The sequence below is a fragment of the Stegodyphus dumicola genome, chromosome 7 (genome assembly GCF_044657685.1).
Source record: "Stegodyphus dumicola isolate Sdum_Otavi_A_Nest chromosome 7, ASM4465768v1".
NCBI lineage: Eukaryota > Metazoa > Arthropoda > Arachnida > Araneae > Eresidae > Stegodyphus > Stegodyphus dumicola.
In genome coordinates, this window is record NC_140774.1 from 41,482,704 (window position 1) to 41,508,165 (window position 25,462).

Below are 25,462 nucleotides of genomic sequence, written 5' to 3' on the forward strand. Positions count from 1 at the left end.
ATGATCAATAAACATTTTGAAAGGAACAGAATACATCTACAAAGAATATATCAGGACAAACTGGTAATATTTGAGTTGATCTTCATTACTAAAATAACCTTAAAATACAAGTTCTAGTAACCCAGTAGAAACATAAAATCATTATTTACCATCCTAATGTACATTTTTTTAAAAAGAAAATTAACTATACAAAGATCTAATGCTTCCTTAGAATGAATTATAAATAGCTAAGGATGTCAGCATTTTCTCGCCTAGCACAGGAACCCATAAATTCAAGAAATCAGTGTTACCTACTCTGCTATTAAATCAGTTGCACGTTAAAGTTTTAATCTTTAATTTGCACACATTTAATCAATATATATACTAATTTTTCAATAACTGGAATAAAATCTTTAAATCTGTTTATTTTTATGGAGTCAATCAACAGTTTACTTTTGTATTTCTTATATCAAGTGCCCAGAAAATACCCAGTATGATCATTATGTATTAGTTTCTATACTATATTAACTTATTAGTTGTATTTTGCTGTTTAACTTGAAGAGAAAAATTAAAAAATTAAAATAAATGATAATTAGCTTTTAGTTGCCTTTCATTTTTTAATTAATCTCAAATCAAACATAGTTCAGTTTGCTTTATAAATGAAGCTAGCTATTCAACAGAAAATTCTTCAGCATGTGAGTGCTATTTGTCAAAAGGGAGGAGTGCTTTTGTGGAGGACTTTCTAGAATGGTATCCAAGTTACACATTGGAAATTTGCAAAAATGCTCATGTAGCCAACCCTTTCGATTGGAATCCAACTCAGGTCAAACTATTAGTATTCAGTAACTTTACTGCTTGGCCACTGATGGGATCCAAATCAAACATATGTTTAATTATTAAAATGAGCTATTGAACAGAAAATTCTAAAAGAAACGATAATTACTTATCCAAAACAAAAGTAACATAAATTTATCCAAACCATTTTAATTTGCTAATTAAAGGAGATTTAAACAGTTTATTTATAATTTGAAAACATGCAATATGATTTCTTAATTTTTTACAAAGTTTAACCATATACAACATGATACACCATTTACTTATTATTAACTAGTTGTATGAGGTGCATAGAAATTTGATGAAAATATCAATTATAAAGTATAATTTATATATCACAATGACAAGTTTACATAAGTAAATTGAATCAAGGATATTTTGTTGTTGCAAATCTGTTACAATATAAAAACAGATCAAATTAAATTAAGATAAATTAAAATTATTAAACATTTATTATTATACTTATTTTGTGTTATAAAAACCTCCTGAAATCGGTGTAGAGTAATAGCTATTCTGATCATTCACAATTTACGAATTTTATTTGAGAAAAGATAACGTAAGTTCAAAATTATAAAAGATCTAACTATGAGATGTTAGAAAATAAAATTACGACTAATATTTTGAAACTACATTTGTTCAAAGATTAATAAACCATGCTTCATATCGAAAGACTTTTGATGATCCTGATAAAAACTTAATCCAGGAAATACTGAAAAATTATTTCAGTGATACGAATTATTGTTATAGTATTAAGTGATTAAAAAATATTTCAGAGTATATTGTAAATGCTTCTCCTTATAAAATAGCGTTTAATACGTTAAAGCATTAAAATTAGTGATTAGCTTATGGAAAATTTCTGTCTGCATACGAACAAAAAATTTCAGTAAAGAACAAAGAAAATGCGCGAAGATCCCAAAATCACGACAAATTGGCGATATTTGAGTTGCTCTTCATTACTATGACATACATAAAGTACTTCTTCTAGTAACCCGGAGCCCAAACTCTTCATCTCAACGTCATGCCTGATTGACTTTCATTATAACCAATGAGAGGGTTCCATTTAGTGGGAGGAGCGAGAAGAGGTCCGGTTAATAACGTGTCCCGTCAAAAGTGGGGTACGCCGTTTTGCCAGGTGAAACTAGTCGATTATTTCCGTGACGTCAAAAATTCGAAAAGTGGGGTAAGGTTTGGAAATACGCGGACGGGAGAGTCAGACCTTCACCACCGGAAAAGGAAAAAGATGAATTTCGTGGGCTTGCTCTCATATCAGACAAGCGAGATTAGTCAAAACAACAACAACACAAAATATAGTCTAGTTCAGTGTCAATAAAAAATATGATAATTCAAATTAAATGTCTAGCAGAAAACAAATTTAACTATCCAAAGAAAGAAATTACTTTAAGATGGAAGGTTAATTTTAGATGGATGCCACAAATGAAATTGTGTTTGTCATGATTTTCAACCAAAAATTTAGAGATTAAAAAACCTTGATTTTCTGTGAATAAGTGTTTTTAAAGCATTTACCAGAATCAATAATTATTAAGTTATTCTTTTTAAGTTTATTAAATTTCTCGTTTGGTGCCCAATTAAAGGTACATCAACTATTTTGATTTAATTAAGGTACAATAACACGCCAAACAAGTATTAATTTATAAGTCAAACAACAAAAATCAGCGATATATTAAAACATAACACAACAAAACAAGATGGTAGCCATTTTTGAAACACAGAAGTTCGTCGGAAAATTTTGATGGTAACCAATTTTCAAAACACGGTATTTAACGCGTTTTAGCGCCAAACAAATTTGCCATATTTTGAAGGGGGTCATTACTGAAGCTGTTCCCGAAATTTAGTTAAAATATTTGAATCATCTCTTTCGGAAGCCCTACCTCACTCTCTTTTTTCTGCCTCCCACCACTCCTTTCACCCTACTCTTTCTCCCCCCACCCGATCCTTATCAGAAGTCAAGTAAAAAGATATTTCTACATCTTGACACTCAAGAATAAAATACGATTTGTGTGTGTAAAATCGTACACAGATGCTAATGCAACTTCTGTCAAACACTTCCAAGGCCCAAGGCGATGTTTTCCGGAGTACCATTGCAAATTAATGCAATTACCTCCACAACTTAGTTAAGAAAACTGAATTAATTAAGGAAAAGCTATGGCTGAAGAGAAATGAACGAAACCGTTAAGGGTTTAAAGAAAGAAAAGTGAATAAGAAGTCCCCATAAGGGACGAAAGTTTCTTTCCGCTTTCAACTTGTTTTACAAGATTGAAAGAGAGAGAAGTTATAATTAAGGCGAATTCCTGAACGCACAGCGTTAATGGAATCGAAAAGGTTGGAAGACAATCGGCCGGGAAACATATTGTTCCAAGGCCTGGGAAAGGTAAGTTAGGTAAATCGGAAAACCGCAGAGATTGCTCATGCGTCAAACACTTCCTGATTGTAATAAGATAGTTCGAAAACTCAAGCAGCCTATAAACAACTCAACATAGTAACTGTCTTTCACGAGAGTGTGCGATTAGTAGTTGAGAAAAGTGTATTTGTATTTTCTTTCTAATTTAAATAATTAATGACTTGAAATCCAAAATTTATATCTGAATCTTATGTTAAATGTCGTCTTCTAACCTGAACAATTTTAGAAAGCGAAGATTTGACTTTCCAAGGTAAGATATTATGTACTTGAAATTACATTCTAACGGGTATACCATTCGTTTTGAGATTTAAATATTCTGCTGCGCATGTATAATAACCAATGAAGAAAAACTTTATTTTAGCTGCTACAGGGAACCTTATATTAAATGTGGAGCTATTCTAAATTTTTTAAAAACGCTATGTGTAATTAATAATTAACCGATCGTTTTTGATGTCTTGAGTTTAGTTTCAGTTGCAGTACTTTGAAGTGCCATTTATTATCTACTTGCGTGTGCCGTTGTTTTCATTGAATGTATATATTCCTGCTTTTACTACGTCTATGTATGCATACGAAATTGTAATTAAACTGAAATATTTTTCTTTTATTGAAATCGTTTAAAACTTTTTGCGTTATCTGTGACTGCTTTAACAATCAACATTTTTTTTTTTTTTTTTTTCTTTTCACTGGCGTAATTGCTAGAATTAATGAATGTGTACTTTTAATTGTTCTAACATCGGAAAGTAGGAAAAAATATTTCTACCTAAAGTACCCTTTCAGTCAATACATTTTCAGTATTATTGTCGGTATAAGTAATTTTCGTGCAAATCATTGTGCTTGCATGCAAGTAATTAGCAAAAATTAAATCTCTGGTAGTTAACAGATGGCCCATTATTGCAGTTTTTTGTAAAATTTCATTATTTGATGAAATTATGTGGTTGTACTTGGCTTCTTGATGATTTTAATATGTAATATTAATGTTGGTCACCTCCTAATTTTCAATACAGGTAATTTTAACAAGTTTTTAGCAAGTTGTTTTTTATTAAACTTAGGATTAAAATTCCTGTTTCTCGTAGCATTAGTGCTTTGATATAATATTTATGGTTAATCTTCCATAAGCGGGCTAGGTTGATGGCGAGCAAATTTGGCGCCAAACTCTTTTCATTTGCGATGTCAAATTTCACATCACCATTTCATTTCGCAATTGCCAATTGCAAAAAGAACCACAGATGTAAAATCTGACATCGCCAAACGAAAATGATGCTAAATACAACACAAGCATGAATTACTGCAAACTAAAAAAAAAAATTTTAAATAAACTACAAAGAATTCAGGTCACAAATATGAAACTAAAAATTACAAAAATATGATAATAATTTACTACAAAAATACATACCAAATGTCTCTTCACTCGCATAAAAAAATCTCACCTCTGCAAAATAACTACATATTCACTAACAATGGATGCACTAAATATTCAAGTTGCTATTGTCGTGTAATTCAGCAAACTGAACCACTTTCGTTAAACATTCCATATCTGTCGGTTGCCACATGCAAGAAACAAAACAACAACAACAAAATAATTAGCTGACCCGAAAAACATAAACTAAATAAAATTAAGACATTCATAAATTATAAACTACAGGTCATCTGAAATCCAACATTCTCCCGCCAACAAAAGCGCTTCCTGCAAATATTAAACAGTAAAACTTTTAAAAATAAACACAATATTTCAAAATGAAATTTAAAAAAATCTTGCTGCACTAAACTCGCATTCATTACAATCACCGAAATAAAGCTCTATATTTACCACGGCTACACTAAAATCATGTTCATTACAATCACCAAAATAAAGCTCTATATTTACCACAAGAAAACATAGAGCCAGAACCAAATCGAAATTGCACCAAATAAAAACTCTTGCCAAGTTTTGCGGTCACTCCTCTTATGGAAGATTAACCATATAAACTAAATGCCAGTTAACAATTTCATGATGCATTTTCTAATATATTTCCTCACTTTTTCTCTTCTTGCTGCTTTTACTGTTGCTAATATTGTTGCTAATTTATTATTAGCATTGTAACCATTGATATGACTTGATTGATATGAACCATGATTAGCATTGTAACCATTGATATGAATTGAAATAAATCGCGCATGCTGGAAAGGCATTTTACATATTTGTGTTTTTACAGTTTATAGATTTTACTTCATTTCCTTTGATAGCATTTAGAAAGAGCTTCAGTTTCTGTTTGAGAGATCTCTATTTTAGAGTTTAAAGGCAAAATTTATGCCAAGTAAGACAGAAATAGTAATTATGTTTTTGTTGAAATTTCAGCTAATCTTTGGAATATGGTAACAGGTAGTTTGGCGACATTTTGGTAAGGCGATAAAGGCTAGGACTTTAGCAGTGTACGTGGATAAAGTCAAGAGTGTGTGCAATGCCATTTTTGTGCAATTCTGGGATTTTTTTTAAGTAAAAATAGATTGACGTGTACATGGATACCGTGTATTTGCAATTCTTAAAAACGCGGCAAGCAGTGGGCGATTCTGCACTTTCTCCCAATTTCGCACCTAATCTTCGTCATGATTAAGCACTTCTGTTCCATAAAAGTTCTAGCATAGCGTAATTCGGCTAGTAGATTGTTGGAAAAAAATGTTGAGTAAAAAAAAAAAAAAAAAAAAAAAAAAAAAAAAAGCCTTTACTTCGTGAAAACAAAATGGCGTCCAAAAAAGAACTAGCAGGTTGCTGTAGCAGGGTTAGTCGCCAAAAAATCGCCAAGTTACCATAATCCAAAGATTAACCGAAATTTCATTAATCATCATTGTTAAGAGATTAAACGACATATGTAATTATTGAAAGGAAAAGTATAATTCTTTTTTGGGGGGGACGGGATCATAAAAAATGTAAATGTTTGGTAAAAGTATATTTAAGGGTGCTGCTTGGCGATTTTTCGCTATTGGCCAGCAAGGCACAGTTTCAAGATGGCCACTACACAGAACCAAAATAACAAGCCAAAAAATTGCACAAACTTGGTGTCCATGTACGCATCGATGTATTTTCACTTAAAAAAAAATCGGATAATTGCACAAACTCTGCATTGTGCACTTTGTCCATGTATACATTTATTTTCACTTAAAAATCAAAGAAGCACTCAGTTCTACACTACGGCCAAACAAAAAATATATAATCTCAATAAACTGCCTTTTAAATCAAACAATGAAATAACATAAAAAAGAAAATACATCTTATCGCATCTAGGCACTACATAAAGGAAATATCCACTTACCTTATTTAGGAATTTCTGTGTCTTAACGAAGTACTTGAACAAAGTTTTATCCAGTTGTACTAAATAGTTTTCTACTAATTAGTTTTCTCTTCTTTTCTGGGAAATATTCTTTTGTAGTTTTCTACAAATGAAATAGGTGATCCATTGTATAATTTTTAATATTGTTGTATAAATGCAATTCATTTTTCATTAGAAAACTGTTTAGCTTTGCAAAGCATGGCACTTCAATCTGTTTGACATGTATCATATGTTGAATTTTAAATTTGAGTCTGTAGCACATAAAATTCCTTATTCCTTAACATCATCCAGAAACTTTCCTCATACCATGTTCCTTTTCTAATGGAATGCTTTATGTGGTGAGCATTTGAACCTTTCTTGCAACAAACCCATTCAAAGCCATCTGAACGATCTTTATATTCGACCATATACATTTCCTTAGTACTTATGATTCAGTTGAAATACATCCAACAAAGACCACTGGCAGCCATTTTAGGATGCAAAACACACAATATGCAATGTGCTCTTTAACTGACATCTAGCAAATATTTTCCCATAAGTCAAATTTATCACTTATAATAGGGTTTCCGTAACATTCATTTAAGGTTGTGAAACTGGGTATTACGATCCAGGTTGGCGCGTTTTCAAAAAAATTGCCAAGTCGCCAAATTGGTTGTTTTCGTGCGTTTTAGAAAATCACTAACTCATCATATCGTCATAATTAGATGGTTGCGAATTTGAATTAATTCTGTAAACATGCAAAAAATAGATCATGTAAACATGCAAAAATATCTAAACAGCCTGTAAATATGCAAAAATATCTAAAAGAGGACTTCAAGAAAAACAACGAAAAATGGGAAAAGTGCAGAATCACCCACTGCTTGGTGCGTTTTTAAGAATTGCACATACTCGGTATCCATGTACATATCAACCTATTTTCACTTTAAAAAAAATATCTCAGAATTGTACACAAATGGTATTGCGCACTCCCTTGACTTTATCCATGTACACGTCAACCTATTATCACTTAGAAAGACAAAGAAAATTGACAAAAATCCAATTCTTCTTACTCTTGTAAAAAGCACCAAACAAATAAGTGGGCGATTCTGCACTTTACCCAAAGTATTTGAAAGTTAATAACTATGTATTTTATAGGATCAACAATATTAAAAGTTTTCATAATTTCATATACCATTTCGGTACTTTTCCGTTTCGCCGGCGCAAATCTCGCCAAGCAGACTTTATTAGTGACAACATACAGTATACACATAAAAAATATTTAAAAAATGTTAGTTCTAAGAATTCCTTTTTTGAAGGCATAAACATTTTAATATCGCTTAAAATTTTATAAAAAGCCAATAAATAAAGACAATAAATTTGTAAAAAGACTTTAATTTAAGAATTTACTATGCTTTCATGGTTCAATATCCTGATTCGCCGGTTTATATCACGCGACACCAAGCGATCTCATCTCACGTAAACTACTCTACAAAAATCTAATGCTCTCAGTAATTATCTACATTAATTTCAAGTTAAATCTTAATTTGAAACATAAGTTTAAATGCAAGAAATATTTCAATTCGTACGAATAGCTTACTCAGAAATTATGTAAAACTGCAGTGCTTTACTTCGCTAATGCATTCACTTTAGAATTGATGAATTTAACCCTTGACTGTACCTTTTCTATATTTTCGGCTTCGGGTTAAGCGCTGTGATTGCATCCTGATTGACTTAATTACCGAAAATGGCCTTAGACATAAAACTGAACGATCTGATAAAAATTCTATGTAATTATATGCCAGTATTGAAAGAAACAATCAATCTGATAAGAAAAAGCTGCGACTTGTTTTGAAAATGAGGCTTAAAAGGTTACCAGCGATAATATTCCGTTTGGCATCGGTTGTACTATTATTGGTGACTTTATCGCTTGCGCCGGCAAAACGGAAAAGTACCACCATTTCTAAGACAGTAGCAAAATGAAGTAAAACGCTTTGTCACAAAATTTAAGAAATTGTAATAAGCAGTAAATGAGCAATAAATGATCAGAAAGCATTGATTCATATTTAAGCCAGATTTGGTGCAATTTCGCTTCACTTGGTGACTGGACCGTAATCTTCAGTCTAGCCAACTAAGGTTACCGTAAATGAAACAACTTGGCAATAATGCAAGGGGCACCCTAATATATAGGCAAAGCAAACGTTTATGTTTAGAAACTGAACTATTAATATTTTACTTCTATATTTCTATGTGTGCTCATAAACATAATGAATGAAATTAAAGATACAAAATGTACTTGAATTGTTATAATGATTATGCTATACTGGTATTTATTTTTACCTGATGTTTTAATAGCACTTACATTTTGTGATAATATACAAGTATCAAATCATAATACTTGCATATTATCACATCTTCCTAAATAGAAGTCACCAAATTTTCAGAATTCACTAAACTCTGACAACCATTTGCATAAAAAATTTTCAGTTTTAACAAGCATTGTCCGTGTTTTTGTTTTCATTCTTTTTGCTGTGTTCCATGAGACAAATTTTGATATTTTTTTTTGTCCTAAACTCAGTTTATAATATGCACATAAAAGATTGCCTGCAGTAGAAGAAACTATAAATATAGTGTTTTGAGTAAAATCTCTAATAAAAATAATTGCTTAGAGTATTTACTTGGGGGAAGTGAATAATCCCGTACTGTTTGGCATGATCTTGAAAATCATCAACTTGGCATGCTCTCCCGTCTTGTCTTGCAACTTCTCTAGAAAACATTTTGTATGAGTGCAACATTTAAAATGCCAAAAGCTAAACTAAATACAATAAAGGCAGTTAAAAAAAGTTGTTGTAAAAGCATAGTAATTTAACTTAAAATTGTTGCAAAACACTGCAAAATTAGGTTAGTCTTTATTTTAGGGTGCCCCTTTGATTATCGCCAAGTTGCTGTTTAATTTATGGTAACTTGAGTTGAATGCTATGAAAACCGTATTATGGTGTGATTGGTTGCATGATCGAGGTGAATTTGACTAATGGGAAAATATTTGTAAGCATTATTATTCTGCATTATTATAGCATCTTATTTCTGCATTGGATGTGAGTTATGAAGTACATTGCTTATTTTGTGCTGTACATTGTAAAATGGCTGTATGTGATGAGATTAATAATTAATAAGGTGAGTTTTTGTACAATTTGGAATGAAAGGGAAAAAAGCTTAATTGACTGGTGTGTAAATTAAGTTTTACGGCTAATCTTTGGAATATGGTAACAGGTAGTTTGGCGACATTTTGGAGGCGATAAAGGTTACTATCTAGGACTTTGGGAATAATGTGCGAAGTACTCAGTTCCGATTACACATTATTTTGTGTGAGGGAAATGAGAGATCATGAGATATGTCATGTGACATTAATGGACGAATCGCTGTTCTTTAATCGGAAAAGGGGGTAAATTTGTAAAAATATCTGCTGTACAGCATTAGTTTCATTCTATGTTCTGTGAAACAGTGTTGTTTAATATTTGGATCCCATGGCCCTATATAAAGTAAATCGAAATTTTTATTGCGTTTATGTGTAATTGAAAAGAATTGCTTAATTGCGGATAAGTATGAATGTCCAACATGTGGGTATGAAATGAGATTGTGTGAAAGGAAGGATATTACAGGTAAGTTTGAATGACGGTGCAAGAAATCCGGTGAAAATGGACATTTTGTGATCCGCCATGCACTCAAGATTCTGTAGAAGATTAGATAAGTTAGTATTTTTAATTATTTGAGGATATTATTTTTATGCTTTGTTCTAAATGTAAGGAGTAAATAAATTAATTTGGTATTATTGGAAAATTGTTATTAGCAATGATTTAGTTTAAAGTAATTAGGATTGTAAGCTAATTTTTATTAATTTAATGTATGTGCTTATTTATATTTTAAGTAGTGTTTTTTAATTTAATTATATTTTAATTTAATGATCGTGATTTTGAGAGTTATATGTTTGTAGTATTTTGGAATACGTTTGAGTAGAAGTAAATGTGCATGGAAAGAATTTAAGTATTTGACACTAAGTATTTGGAACCATTTTTAACGTTTGCGTTAGAAATTGGCATGTGAGGTTTATAATAGATAATTTAAAGGGAAAAGTTTTTGGATATTTTATTTATTTTATTCATCCTTGGAAAGGGTATATACTTTTTCGCGATCAGGTAATTTCATATATGTCCTTTTTACCGAATTTAAAGATTCACAAAATTTTCATGCATTTTTGTGAAATTTTTCTAATTCATGAGAAAAAAGCAGTGTACATGGATATAGTGAAGAGTGTGCACAATGCCATTTTTGTGCAATTCTGGGATATTTTTTTAAGTAAAAATAAGTCGACGTGTACATGATTACTGTGCATGAGCGATTTTCATAAACGCAGCAAGGAGTTTGCAATTCTGCACTTTTTTCCCAATTTTGCAGTTAATATTTGTCATGATTAAGCAGTTTTGTTCCATAAAATTTCTAGCATAAGTGTAATTCGGCTAGCAGATTGTTGGAAAAAGTGTTGAGTAAATAAAAAGAAAAGAAATATATCTTTACTCCGTGAAGACAAAATGGCGGTGAAAAAAATAGAGAGTTGCTGTAGCAGAGTTGGTCGCCAAATTTTCGCCAAAAAATCGCCAAGTTACTATAATCCAAAGATTAACCAATTTTACTTAGTAGTCATTATAAGTGTCCTGTTTGTACGAAGGAAATGCGTATGGTCGAATGTAAAGATTGTTCGGAAGACTTTGAATGGGTTTGTCGCAAGTAAGGTTCACGCAAGAAATGCCACCAGCAGTCTGGCACTATGGAGGATATTTTTTGCTCTTATTTTTGTGAATTTATGTATTGAGGTCAGTATGCATATTCTAGTTAAGATAATTTTAGAAAGTTTTTGGATGCTGTTAACGAATTTTGTGTGCCACAGAGTGAAGACACAGAAATTTCTAAATATGTCAGTATTTTCTTTTTGTAGCGTGTATATGCGATAGTATGTATTTCCTTTTTTGTGTTATTTCATTGTGTGTTTCAAAATACAGTTTATAGAGATTTGATTGGCTACAAATTTTATTCAATTTTAGTGATGAGTAATTTTGTTTTAACATTGTATGATTGTCATCATTCTCCTTATGTTTTTAAAGTGAAAATAGATCAATGTCTACATGGACAAAGTCAAGGAAGTGCACAATGCCAAGTTGTGCAATTTTCTGATGTTTTTTTAAGTTAAAATAGATTGATCTGTACATGGACACCGAATTTGTGTAATTCAGTTAGAGAGAAGGGTACCCCTTGTATTATTGTGAAGTTGTTTCATTTATGGTAGCCTAAGTAGTTAAATGTTATGGAAACCTTGTTATGAAGAAATCGGTTGCATGATTGTGGTAAATTCGTTAGGGCTCGGGGTGTATGTTGGTTAGGAAGTATATTGCTTGTTTTGTAATTTAGATGGTAAAATGGCTGAAATGTGGTAAGATTAGTTTGAAGTTTCTGTATGATTTGGGAAGAAAGAGAAAAAGAGCATTACTTGACTGGTGTATAAATGAAGGTTTACTTAGTAGGCATTATTACGTGTCCTATTTGTAGGAAGGAAATGCGTGTGGTCGAACGGTGCAATGGAGGATATTTTGACTCTTTTTTGTGAATTTATATGGCGATGCCAGTATACAGATTCTAGTTCAGATAATTTTGGGAAGTTTTTGGATGCTGTTAAGGAATTTTGTGTGACTGAAGACATGTTAATTCGAAAATAAGGTAAGTGGATATTTCCTTTATGTAGTGCAAAAATTAATGTCCTTTTTTATGTTATTTCATTGTTTGATTTAAAATGTAGTTTATTGAGTATATATATTTTTTTGTTGGCTGCTCCTTTGACTGAAATAGTGAAAATAGGTCAATGTGTACATGGATAAAGTCAAGGGAGTTTGCGCAATTCTCTGATGGTATTTTAAGTGAAAATAGGTCGATGTGTACATAATACTGAGTTTGTGTAATTCTTTGTCTTGTTATTTTGGCTTTGTGTAGCGGCGATTTTTGGAGCAAAAATCACCCCTACACAAGCCAAAATAACAAGTCAAAGAATTGCACAAACTTGGTATCCATGCACCTCCAATTTTCGCCAAGGGGTACCCATAAATATATTTTTACCTGCAATTCTTTGGCTTGTTATTTTGGTTTTGTGTAGCGACCATCTTAAAATTATGCCTTGCTGGCCAATCACCAGTTTTCGTCAAGGGGCACCAGGAAATATATTTTTACCAAAAATTAAAATACTTTCACTTACCTAAATGTAAAAAAAAAAAAAGGTTGCTTTCCATATATTTTTAAAATTAAGATGGCCTGGGCATATCAATCTCTAAGACAATGTCATCAAAATCATTAAAAAATTCTTCATCGGGCATTGCATCGCATAAAGTATATAATGTCGGCAAGGAAACTTTTAAATATTTCATTGTTAATGAAGCGGTTGTGTCTTTCTCTTCGCATAAATTCATGCAGATGCGTCAAGCATTTCTTCTGTTCAATTTGTAGAATTTCCCAGAAATCACTTGATGACCCCCATCATTCCCAGAAATCATTTGATGACCCTCAGTGGTATTAGTATGCACGCCTTGTACTGGGCACATGTACATCAAATTATATTTTACTTTAAATGCCAAAATCCTTCATCTTCCAGGCATTTATTAGGCAGTCCAATAGTTTGAAATTATTGTGGTGCCAAGCAACACTCATTTAGTAATTCCATAAAGAAGCAGACACTCATTCGAATCAGAACCACTCTAAAAAATTATATATGCATATCTCTCAGTTTCTCCCAAAACTCATCTTCCTTTCATGGGCCTACCTTGTCCATACTTCCATCTTCCTAAACTTACTTTCAACTACCTCAATAAACTTACCCATTCCTAAAATTTTGCAACTATCTCTCACTAAAACATGAATACATATTTCTATACAGAAATTATACCAGACGATAACTGTATAATTAGAAACATTAAAGTCTTGCCTGAGGGCACCTCTTAAACCGCTTTCACATTATTAAAAAAACTGTACCTATATCCAAATTACACAAGCCAAACCAAGATCCTTACACTCCTACACACATCACACCATTCCTTTTTCACACTTGACTGATTCCTATAAAACTATTCAGAACCATCATTTATTGCCTTTTTATCCCTCATTTCTTTCAGTTTCATGCTTTTCCCACATTTCGGACATGCATACGATGATCCACTGAAATTCTCTTTCATACACCATTCTAACACAGCTTTTTTCCTTAAAGGGGGGAAAAAAATACCTTTCAGAATATCCAGCATACTTCAGTATGCATTCATTCACATTTTCAATACAACTAATATCATTAAAGGCTATTGTGCATATCTAAATTTTTTTTTTATAAATTTAAATTTACTTGAAGAACAATTATCTTTTCTGTCAGCTCAGCTGAAGAATAATATATAACAGTCAAAGGTTTGTTTGAAATGACTCTTTCTCTCTCATCTACTGCCATCTAGACCAATCAGAACTTCTCAGTCTAAAACACATACTGAGCATGAACGAAAATGTGCTGTCCTCCAGAGCTCCGAAATCGGCTTGGATGCCCCGGTCGGCAAGCTTGATTAAGCATTTATCTCATATAAAATGCCAATTAAGTGTGTGATTGTTTTTCTGTAAGTGATCATCATGAAATTTCCATCAGAATGAAGCTGAAAACCAACTTGATGAGTAGGCTTAGTGATTGTTCTTGGAATAAATATGTATGTGGCTCTATATCTAGGGGATTAGTAGACAGAAGGGATTAATATATGTCACTAGATTATTTAATGAAACTATTTGTGATGTATGCTAATGGCTGTGGTTATTTACATTGAAGTATTAACAGATAAAAGTCGACAATGGAGGTATTATGTTTTTAAGTTTGTCATCTTTCTTTCACATCATCTATCTTTTTAATCGAAGTGTGCACTCCTTCAGTTCTATCATCCTGTTATCTTGCACTGTGTCTAATAGTGATGTACTGTCTAAGTGTACAATGTTAAATGTTACTTCTATGTATTAAATTGTTAAATATGTATTTATGTAATAAGAATTTTTTTAGTAACAACATTCGTCAATAACAAGTAAATTATTTGTAAGTGAAATATACAAAAGCAAAGCAGACTTAACTGATTATCGCAAAGAACAGGAGGGATTTCAGTCTGAAGGAAAGGATGCCTTTTTGGTGTGGGTTTGAAAGGAAGCTGTTTAGCATTTATGTTACATATAAAACAATGAAAATATTATGTAACTGGGCTGTTGATTAATGAATATATATTTCAATAAAATGTTATTTTTGAATGATTTGCACAATTTATATTGCAAAGGTACCAGTTAGCATGTACTTTTGTATGTATAGGTGAGATCTAAAAAACAGATTGAGAATTTTTGTTTCTTTATATAAATTTTATGGTCAGAAGTGGCATTTATTCAGCATTTTATTTATTCTTATTCTCCTTTTAGTGACAGCTTTAGTAGTGATGAAGATATTTCTTTGCCAAAGATTAGAAAAAGAAATGGGGATACAAGTAAGATGCATACTTTTAAATTATTTAGAATAAAAAATTTTCCTCTCCCATTTTTATGTATTGTCTTTTAGCTTTCTTTTTTCTTCCTTAAATCAGTATTATTTCACTTAAATAATTAATACTAAGGCAGTTGGCAGTGGTTGATGTTATCATTTGGATACTGTTCTTGGATTGTTGTAGTACTGAGCATTTGTGTACAAAAATAGGGAAAATATATCATTTATCGTGATCAACAAGATGATTGATGTTATCGAATGAAGTTTACAACTTAAACTAGTGTCGGCAAATAAAATCAAAATAGAATATAGAAATGACTGAAAACACACATATCACTAAATAAGGTGAACTGCTGGCCATCCGAAATACAGCACCATAAAGGAGCCATCCAAACTGCATGAAACTTGTATCATGTATATACTGCGATGGAATTTGCAAAGGATTACAACTTCAGCACATATGTGCATCATGGGTGGTTGCAGTGTTCCTTACAGTTGGTATATGAAGGGAGGAAAGATTGTCGTTTTGAATAACATGAATTGTTCTCTCGTGAGATTGTTTGCGTATGCAGCTTCAGTATGTCTCGTAGAAAAATATAAGCATCATTAGAGCACATTTTTCAAATTGACCGACACAGAATTGTTGTATACAGAGACTGTGGATTATTCTTCCAGGAAACTGGTCATTGTATGGAGGATAGGAGCAGTTGCAGCTGCCTTGTTGCACTGCTTCGCAGGAAGACAGGTGTATTGTGCACGTGGCACTGTTGGAGCACACTGCCACATCTACAACGAATGCAGCTTGTAATACAACAGTCAATGTCTACATGAATAGTTCGACAGTACAATGGAGTATCTGTTAGATGCCAATTGCTGTGCTTACATTTAAATTTCAGGCATATGCAGTGGTGCACTGAATATCAGAGATGGACATTCGAATGACACGGAATTGAGTTTTCGCACAAATTGCACTTCTACCTGCAGTACTACAATTGTTGCATTAGAGTTTGGAGACACTGTGGAAGGATTCTGCTTGACTGTTGTGTTATGCATTGCCATACTGATCCTACACCCAGTGTTATGGTGTGTGGTGGTTATAAGATTCAGTTCTCTTCCTCCCAGTATGCATTATCAGTACACTTATCAGCCCATGCTCTATCTCTGAGGCTTCGCAGATTATTCTCCTTATTACTTTTAGGGCTTATCTGGTATATGTGAACATTATTATTTAGTACGTAGTTTTCTGATCCGTATGGAAATTCTTCTATCTCCATTATCATTGAACTTCTTTCTTGTTTTTTTCTTAGTGCTCATCATGAAAGATTTACTGAGTGTCTCCGCGTAAATAAAAAGGGGGGATATTTTTGTGACAGAAATGTTTGAGATTGTTACTAAATCAGTATACAGTTTATTCTCTTTGAAATAACAAATGAGAAACTACTAATAGAGAAATAACAAAATAATAAAATGAGAAACTATTACTATTCAAATTTCATATGTATTATCAAATATGCACTGAAAATAATATAAATATAATCCAGAATCAAAAATAAGATGTTCTGTCTTCAATTTTCTATGCTACTTATTAAACAATAAGCATTGTTCCAAAAATCAAAACCAGATTCTTTTATGCTGTTTTACACTTGTGATGTAGAAAGCTTCGCCTATTCTTTTTATTCCTCCTTCCCTTGATAATTGTACAGCAGATTTTTTTCTATAATATTAAACCTTGTATATTAGACTCTTAAATACTTCCTTATTATTATGGCCTGAATTTTTTAAGTGCCATTTGATGCCAACACTATAACCATGTTAACTTCGTATATACGTGTGAAATTGCAGATAAGTCTACAAATCCCTCTTTCCTGATTATAGGAGGTGTCACTCAATAAGACCTGGCTGTGTCTTTCATCCATTTGCAAACTACTAATTATTTACTATCATCTATAAGGTTAGAGAGTGTGAAATAAGTGGGTACATAAGTGTCATTATTCATGCTATAAATAAGTTTTTCTATAGTGGTAATTGCAGAATAATAAGTAAATATGCTGTACTATAGTTCCATTTTTCTGAGCCCTAGGCACTGCTGGAATCCAGTGTAAAATCTGCATATTAATATTTTAAATTAAAATATTTTTCTATAGTTAAGATACTTTTAATATGTACATGCCTATTATGAACCCTGCATGCTTTTTGGAAGGCAGAATTATCAGTGCTGTTATAATGCGATAATTTTTAACAGTATTAAATTCAATCAGTAAAAATGCAAGGGATTTCAGTTATTCTTGGCTTACATTCTGTCAGGTTGTTTTTTATCTATTTCAAATGAGAAAAAATTCCTCTTTGCTGTAACTACTAACACCAAATTTGTAGAGTGAACCATAGTACATGTGAATGCAAAAAGGAAGTTTTTCGGTTTCTTGCCACTTCAGTAAACGAGATCCCATAATCTGCATTATTTTGTATTTATCTCTTCCGCATTAATTTAAAAGTAATGGCTCTATTTTATCTTCATTTGTATTGAAGCACAATACTTTTTTTTTTGGCTGCTCATTAGCTTTTATCTAATTTTTCTAGATCATAAAGAAATGGTGTCTCATGTTGATATCATGTTGATATGCTCAAATTTCTTCTCATGTTGATATGCTCAAATCATTGCTTAAGTGATGAGAGAGTTTGAACTTGTATATTAAAGAGATATTTTTGAAACTGCTTTTCTGGATTTATTGGAATTTCACTGGATTATTCATGAATGAATTATTTCTTTTTGTGGGATTTGTGAGTTTTAAATACAGATTAAAATATAAGAACAAAATAACTTTAATTATAGCAGTGTGGATGCAAAATAACAGTACAAATGAGATTTCAGATGAGGAAATGAAGAATTTATTCGAAAATTATGTCATACTAAGATTATAAATAAGCCTGGTCAAATTTAGTAAAATTATAAGGATCACCGCTTAAGAAATAATTTCATCTTTTAAAAACTGAATACAGTACAAAGTTCAAAATCCAGATGTGCAGTATCCAGAATAATCAAGTATCAACCACCAGCCTATAGATAAATAAATAAAATGAGGAAAAATCCTCCCTTTTATAAAACCTAATAATACAGAATATAATACTAAACCAAAAGAAGCAGATGTGTGGTAAATGTGATTCCCCCCATCTAACTGCCATTCCTGCATAAGCACCTGCTGATTAGGGAGTCTCACTGTAACTAATAACAGTTTATTGATGGATGTTGGCCAGGATCACACTGTGCCTTTGAGTGATTGAAGGAGGACAAGTCATTTTGCCACCTATCTTTGCAGGTGCTAAATTCTAAGAAATTTACCTTCCCTAATTGCTGCTGCCTAGTGTCTCTTTCAAATTCTAAAAATTTTGCCATCCATGATTTTCCTTCTCAGTGTTCTTCTAAATTCTAAAATTTTTGCCGCTGGCCCTGTTGGGAGGGTTAGCATTCTTCCATCTGATCAAAATGCTAAGCGAAGCCCCAATGTTGCTATGTCTACATGGCATCTTAATAGATTTAAACTGATGATCTAAAATCTGGAAACTCCAGAATCGTGAAAGCTCTGACAGTTTTGGATTTCAAACATTGTACTGTAGTTTCAAAGTAATAAATTGTAGTATATCTACTGCTTTGTGTGTATATTCGAACATATGTAATCATGCTTAACAACAAAATATGGTATTTTAAAATTTTATTCCTGTTACTTGTAAGAACTAGGCCTATTCATAAATTGGCATCTTAGGCAGCTGATTCTATCACCTATGCACAGAGCCAGGTTTTATTTTAATAATATTTTTAAAATCTGAACTGATAATCTATCCTTATTTTTAACTGCACAGGTGAGGAATAAAAGTCCAGTTAAAAGGTCCAATATTGTTAAATAGGCTACGAATTATATTATCCATTTTACTGTCTTGTACACAGACCATGTCCCTTACTATCTGAAATGCTGAAGGAATACAGAATTCCAGATAGTTGAGCATGTACAAAATGCAGAATATGGTAGAAATGCCCTGTGAAGAAAGAAGCCATTGGAGAAAAAAATTTTCGCTCTAAAAACAGTCATCTTATTCATTATCAGCTTAGAATCAAAAGCCCACAAATGAAATTATGCAAGATTTTGAAAAATGAAACTTCACATTCTGTACATAAAATTCTGCGTATTTTATAAGCGTTCAACATATGAAATTAAAAACATATTATTCAAACATAAAATGTCATCAATCATGAAAATTGGTGTAGATGCCACCAAATTTGAGCCTATTATTCTGGTAGAAGCTTAAAGGAAAAATATTGTTCTCCATTTAATTAGAATCATATGATTCAAGTTATCGATAACGTATAAAAAACTTAAATCACATATCCTAATTTTGCATGTTGCATCGCTGTTATTTATTCATTTCACGGTGCATATTGTGGTTATTAAAATGCATTTTCATTAAACAGCGTTGAAAATACACCATGTTGCTCTGCAGAATGGAGATCCCATATTTAACTGTTTTTATTGCCACCATTTTTTTAATCATTGTGAGGAGAAACTGATAAATAGCTTTAGAAAACTAAACCAGCTTATTGAGAATTGATTTTTTTTTTTACATAAAGCTAAGGGGAAGGTCTTATGATTATGCTTATATTGTATCATTGATACTAAATCATTCTGTTTGGCTACAGAATTTTTTTCCCATTGAAATTGATTGACGAACAAATTCTTTAAATAATTGTAAGAATTGTAGAATTGTAGAATGGTGAAGGACTTTTGTTTTATATTTTTTCAGAGTAAATAAAATTCTTAGATCTTTAATGTATTAACATTGTTCTGATGTATTTGAGATTCAGGTGAATAAATTGTAAATGTCTGTTTCAGTGAAAGTTTCTTTTATTAATTAATTTATTTATTCACCTTTCCCCTTATAAATTTCTCTCTCATGAAATGAAGTTCCCAAACATCTTTCTTGCTTAAACATTTTTACAATTTTTTGACTTTTTCTCACAAAATTTGAGAAATGTCTAAAGACCTTTCTCTGCATCACCCCAAGAAATATTTTTTGTTTCTGTTTCATCTTCAGAGTTTGATGAATCAGAATTTGTTTCTACTTGGAACAGTGCATTTCGAATTAAATCTTTTTCTGTTAGTATTTCTATTATGGGTAAATTTTTGTCCCATTTAAACCATGTCTCTGTTTTAGGCATTTCAAGCCTAGCAATTTATTCTTCAGTTTTGTTCCTGCTTGTTAAGGTTTTAAATATTTTCATTAGCTCTTGTTCTTCTGTTTTAAAACCATCAAATTTTTCATCAGATGAATCTGAATAAAATTTAACTGAAAATAAAATATTCTGCCATCTAGTTCGATTTGTTATGAAATTCCAAGAATTTGCAAGTCTATAAATGGTATCTTTTATTGAAAATGCCAGTTAAATTTCTATCAAGAAACTTTTACCTTTCACAAGCCTGTTTATAAAATTTTTCCATTAAGTCATGGATAATTCCTTCATCCAGTGGCTGAATCAAAGCAGTTACATTAGGGGAAAGATACATAACTGGTGTTACTGGAACAGTTCCTCTTCGCGAGGATGCGCTCGGCAATTATCAGTAAAACAACTTAGCTGTCTTTAGGTTTTCATTTGGGTTTCAACTCGCTCACAGCAAGCAGATGGCACAGAAGTACTTTTGAATCAGCAAAGAAAAATATCCTTATCCATTATAAGCATTCTTTTGATGTTTGTATGCCACGGGGAGTTACAGGGTACCTGCTAACGCTGGAGGATTTTCCGATTTTCCATTCACCAATAATTTTATTCGGTGTGATCCAGTTGCATTCCCACAAGTCCAAATTGTCAGTCTATCCTTGTTCTTTTTTTTTTTTATGCATTAATAAATTGGAAGACATAGAAATAACAGACCTGTTTAGCCTGCATTATAAATATTTTCTAGTGCTATATTGTTCCATTTTATCAAATCTTTTTTCTTTCTTTTTCTTTTTTTTTTCTTTTTCCTTTAAGCAGCGTATTCAATAATGCCTTTTCTGTTGGAAGAAAGTTTTCACCAGATCTATCAATCTGATTAATTTCTTGACATTTTTTTAAATGAGCAAACTATCCATCTGCAAATTTGCAGTCTTTCCCAACATTTACCTTTTCAGAAAAATCTTATGCTTTTTGATGAGCTTTGGCTCAAACAGGAACTCCTTCTCATTTGAATATAAACCACTCATACAGCACTTGTATCTGAATTTCCATTTTGAGTTTGCTGCAAAGTTTTTCTTTCGTTAGAAGCTTTGCTTGTCTCTGCACAAGAAGAAAATTTATCAATTCTTCGTTTTTGAGATTTAATATAAATCATAGTTAATACAGTGTGAAAGATCTGTCATTAAATTTTGCTTGTCATCTCCCTTTTTAAAATGGATAATTATTTTTAATAACTATTAAAACAGCACACTTTCATTTTTTAGATGCTGAAAAATCTACAAGTTCTGATGAAAATTTTGAGTCAATAGATGGGTAATTAATCGGAGTAGACGCAAGACTAACTTGCTGTCATGCATTTAAAAATCGTTAACATCAGCTTATGATCAATTAATTTAAATATGTACGGTCAAAAGTCTTTAATCCGGACTCGTTGCGACTTCGGCAATCCCGGATTATCGATTTTTCCGGATTATAGATCATCAGTTTAAATCTGGTAAAATGGCATGCAGAAATTATAAAATTAAAAATTGAAACCGTAATTTATGAAATAAAGAACAATTATGATCTAAAGGGTATCAAAATTTACAAAAAAAAAAAGCTTAATATTTATTTGTTTACATTATTAAACATTTCTTTCAATGCAAGTTGTTTAAGTTGCTTCGTTTTATGTGATAATACTTTCTCTTTAATTCTATAATCAGACATAATTTCTTCTTCAGTTACAAAGTTCCGCTGTTCAAGTCCTATAATTGCCGTGTTGAGAATACCGACTAATTTGTCAATCGAAATTTTTTCGTTTTCAATAACCTCTGTGTCACTTTCTTCACTATCGGAAGCGAATTATAATGACGAGGAATTTGATTTAAATCATATCAAAGACAATGTACATCGAGATAAATTACTACATTTAGTAAAGAATTATAAGCCGAATAAAATAAAAACATCTGCCCTGAAGATAAGGATAGTGCTGACAGATCAACTTCCAGTTCATTGTGCCGCCCCGCGTCCCCTGCAGAGCAGCGTGAAATTGATAAACATATTTCGGAATGATTAGAGAATCAAAGGATATGCCTTTATCCATTTTTTGCAGCAATTCCACTTTTTGTTTGATGGACATCGAAACATGCTTTCGCTTTGCAGATCGTTTGGTAGCTCCAGAATCGGAAATTCTTTTTGACATAATCGAAAGTTCAAGCTTACTTTTATAAAATTGCTCTAACAGTCTGCAAAAAATAATAAGCAGAGATCCAATTAGAAGATTAAGGAACAACGCAATCTGCAACATTAACTGAAATAGATAATTTTAGCTTAGCCATACCTGCCAACTTTTACGAATTTTTCGTAATTTTTACGAAAATGCGTTTGTCTTTACGATTTTATGATTGTAATCCATTTTTTACGATTTTTTTTCTTTTTCAAGTGATTTTTGTCAAAATTTAAAAATTTTTTCCCAATTGCATCGTGTTTTACCGCCAACTACCGACTACTTCGAATCCAGTAACCTGCGGTTGCTCCCAACTTGCCGCTTAACCAGCCAATCCAATGCGCTGAACTTGTTCCTCCCACTCTTTTCTTTGTGGGCGCCAGATTATTTTTTTCGCGTTCGCTTCAACAGCAAGGGAATTACTCAGCTCGGACTCAGCAAGCATGGATTGTCGCATTCTTTTTTTTTTTTTTTTTGTTTGTTTGCACGTGCTACGAATTTTCTTAATACGTCGTTGTTACGAAATGAGTTAAAAAAAACCGTATTCTCAATATTTTCGGCCTGCCTACAAAGCCGAATTTCCAACAATTAAAGAATCCTTCAAAGGAAATAACTATGCATTTTGCAACGTGTGCGTGTGTGACTTCATAATAAGTCACGGTGGAAGAAGCGACATTGTGAAGCATGTTAAGTCTAAAAAGCATGAAGTTAATGCTTCGGCTTCGAAAACGTCAAAGAAAGTGGATGATTTTTTTTTCAAATTCGGCTACAACTTCGGATGCCGATGTCATTTTGGCAGAGTGTTTGTTTACTGCATTCCTCATCGAACACAACGTGCCGCTAAGCGCTGTCGATCACGCCGGTCAACTTTTCAAACGGATGTTTCCCCGACTCCAAGATTGCTCAGAAATATGCTTGTGCTCGCACGAAAACATCTTCTGTTGTGAACGAAATTGCTTGCGATGCACAAAGTAAAACGATAGCTGAACTCCAGAATTCAGCATGTTCGGTGTCAATCGATGGCAGCAACGACAGCGATTGGAAGCTTTATCCCATCATTGTCACATATTTCCGTGATGTTTCTAATGCAATGAAAACTCATCTTTTGCGTCTTCCATTGTTAAATGCAGACGCTACGGGGGAAAATATTGCCTCCTTGGTAATTAATGAGTTGAAACAACTTAACATTCCAATATCAAACTACATTTCATTTGGTGCAGATAATACTCATGTCATGGTGGGTGACAAAAAGGATGTAGCCTCTTTCCTCAAAAAAGAACAAATGAATTAATTGTTATTGGATGCCCATGCCACTTAATTAATTTGGCAGAAGAAAAAGCTGCAGCTGCTTTACCATTAAATATTGACCAGCTTCTGATTGATGTGTTTTTCTATCTGGAAAAAAGTGTAAAAAGGAAAGAAAACCTAAAGAATTTCCAAGAGCTGTGCTCTGGTGAAACGAGAAAAATTCTGAAACATGTATGCACAAGATGGTTATCCTTAGGCAGAGCGCTAGGAAGGTTTATTGAACAGTGGGATGCATTGCTAAAATATTTCCACGAAGAGACCAAAACGAAACCACAGATCCCATCAAATTTGTCGGCATATAAGATTCCGAAAACCAACTTTGCTTCTAATCAAAATGCTCTAAAAGTGAAAAGCCAACACACAGAATCAAACCCTTTAAAAAGAAAATGCTTAGAAGACTCCTCAAAGGTCAACTTTGTTAAAGAAGTTGAAGGGAAGAAGAAACAGTCTTCTATTAGCCGGGAGGAAAAGATTTTCTATCTTCTTTCTTCGGATTTGAACAAAGCATATTGTAGTTTTGTGTTAAGTACCATTAAGATTTTTGAAAGTGTAAATACCTTTCTACAATCAGCTTCGCCAAAATCTCCCCTGCTTATCCAAATTCTTAATTATCTTTTGAAAGAACTTTATACTAAGTTTGTAAAACCGTCCGTTGTGAAAAACAGTGTGTTGATTCGTGTTGCCTATAATAGTTTGGCAAATGAAAAGGATGACAATGTTCTTATAATTGGAAATCAAACCAGGGAACTTGTAAATTCTTTGAAAGATCATGAGAAAAAAGAATTTTTTCAATGTGTTAGAAAGTACTTTTCCTCAGCCTGTGATTACATTGTAAGGAAGTTTCCTTTGCAAAATGAAGTTCTTTTAAATGCTGAAGTGGCAAATTTGAAACAAACTGAAAATTCATCTTTTGAAAAGATTCATTTTTTTATTAATAAATTTCCATTTTTGTTAACAATTAAAGAAAATGAATGCCATAATGATGCTTTAGATGAACTACAAAACCAATTTTCTGCTGCACAGTTTGAAGACTTTGCCAGTTCTGGAGAAGATAGACTTGATGTCCTCGTTGGTACCTTAAAAAGAATAAAAAGAGCTGATGGAACACCAAAATATGATAGACTAGCAAGAGTTTTATGTGCTATTCTCATAATTCCACACAGTATTGCTGAGTGCGAGAGAGTCTTCAGTGTTGTAAAGAAAAACAAAACTATGTTTCGTTCTTCAATTTCACCAAAAACTCTAGAAAACATTTTAATTGCTAAATGTTATGAGGAAACTAATTGTTATGACAGGAAATTTTCCAAAGAATTTTTGGCTAAAGCCAAAAAATGCACTCTTAATTCATTGCAATAATTTTTTTGTGTAACATTAAGTTCTTGTTTTATGTTTCCTAATAAATTTTTTAGTTACTACTTAATTGAGATTTACTAATGTAAGTACAATTTTTTTTTCTATTTGTATAAATTGTTATTTTTTTAATATCAAAGCATGATATTAATTCTTCGTGTTGTTCTGAATTTTGGAGAAATCTTCTGAATTTTTATCTTTAGAGGTTGGCAGGTATGGCTTAGCTTATACCGTCCATTATACATTAAACATGCTTGCATAAACATATTGTGCTCATGCGTAAAGGTATTACGCGCATGCATTAACGCAA

General features: G+C 32.1%; 1 protein-coding gene across 3 annotated transcripts in view; it reads left to right on the top strand.

Annotated features, from left to right (window-relative positions):
- The first annotated feature begins 3,302 nt into the window (after positions 1 to 3,302).
- Positions 3,303 to 25,462, top strand: part of LOC118203117 (sentrin-specific protease 1-like) — a 183,210-nt gene continuing 161,050 nt past the window's right edge. For 2 of the 3 annotated variants that reach the window (XM_085820114.1, XM_085820117.1), the window contains exons 1-2: positions 3,303 to 3,482; positions 15,028 to 15,092. In XM_085820114.1, coding sequence (XP_085676240.1) covers positions 3,430 to 3,482; positions 15,028 to 15,092 — 118 coding nt within the window. In that variant the 5' untranslated portion in view covers positions 3,303 to 3,429. The remainder of the gene's footprint in view (positions 3,483 to 15,027; positions 15,093 to 25,462) is intronic. The other variant, XM_085820116.1, reaches the window with a different exon arrangement.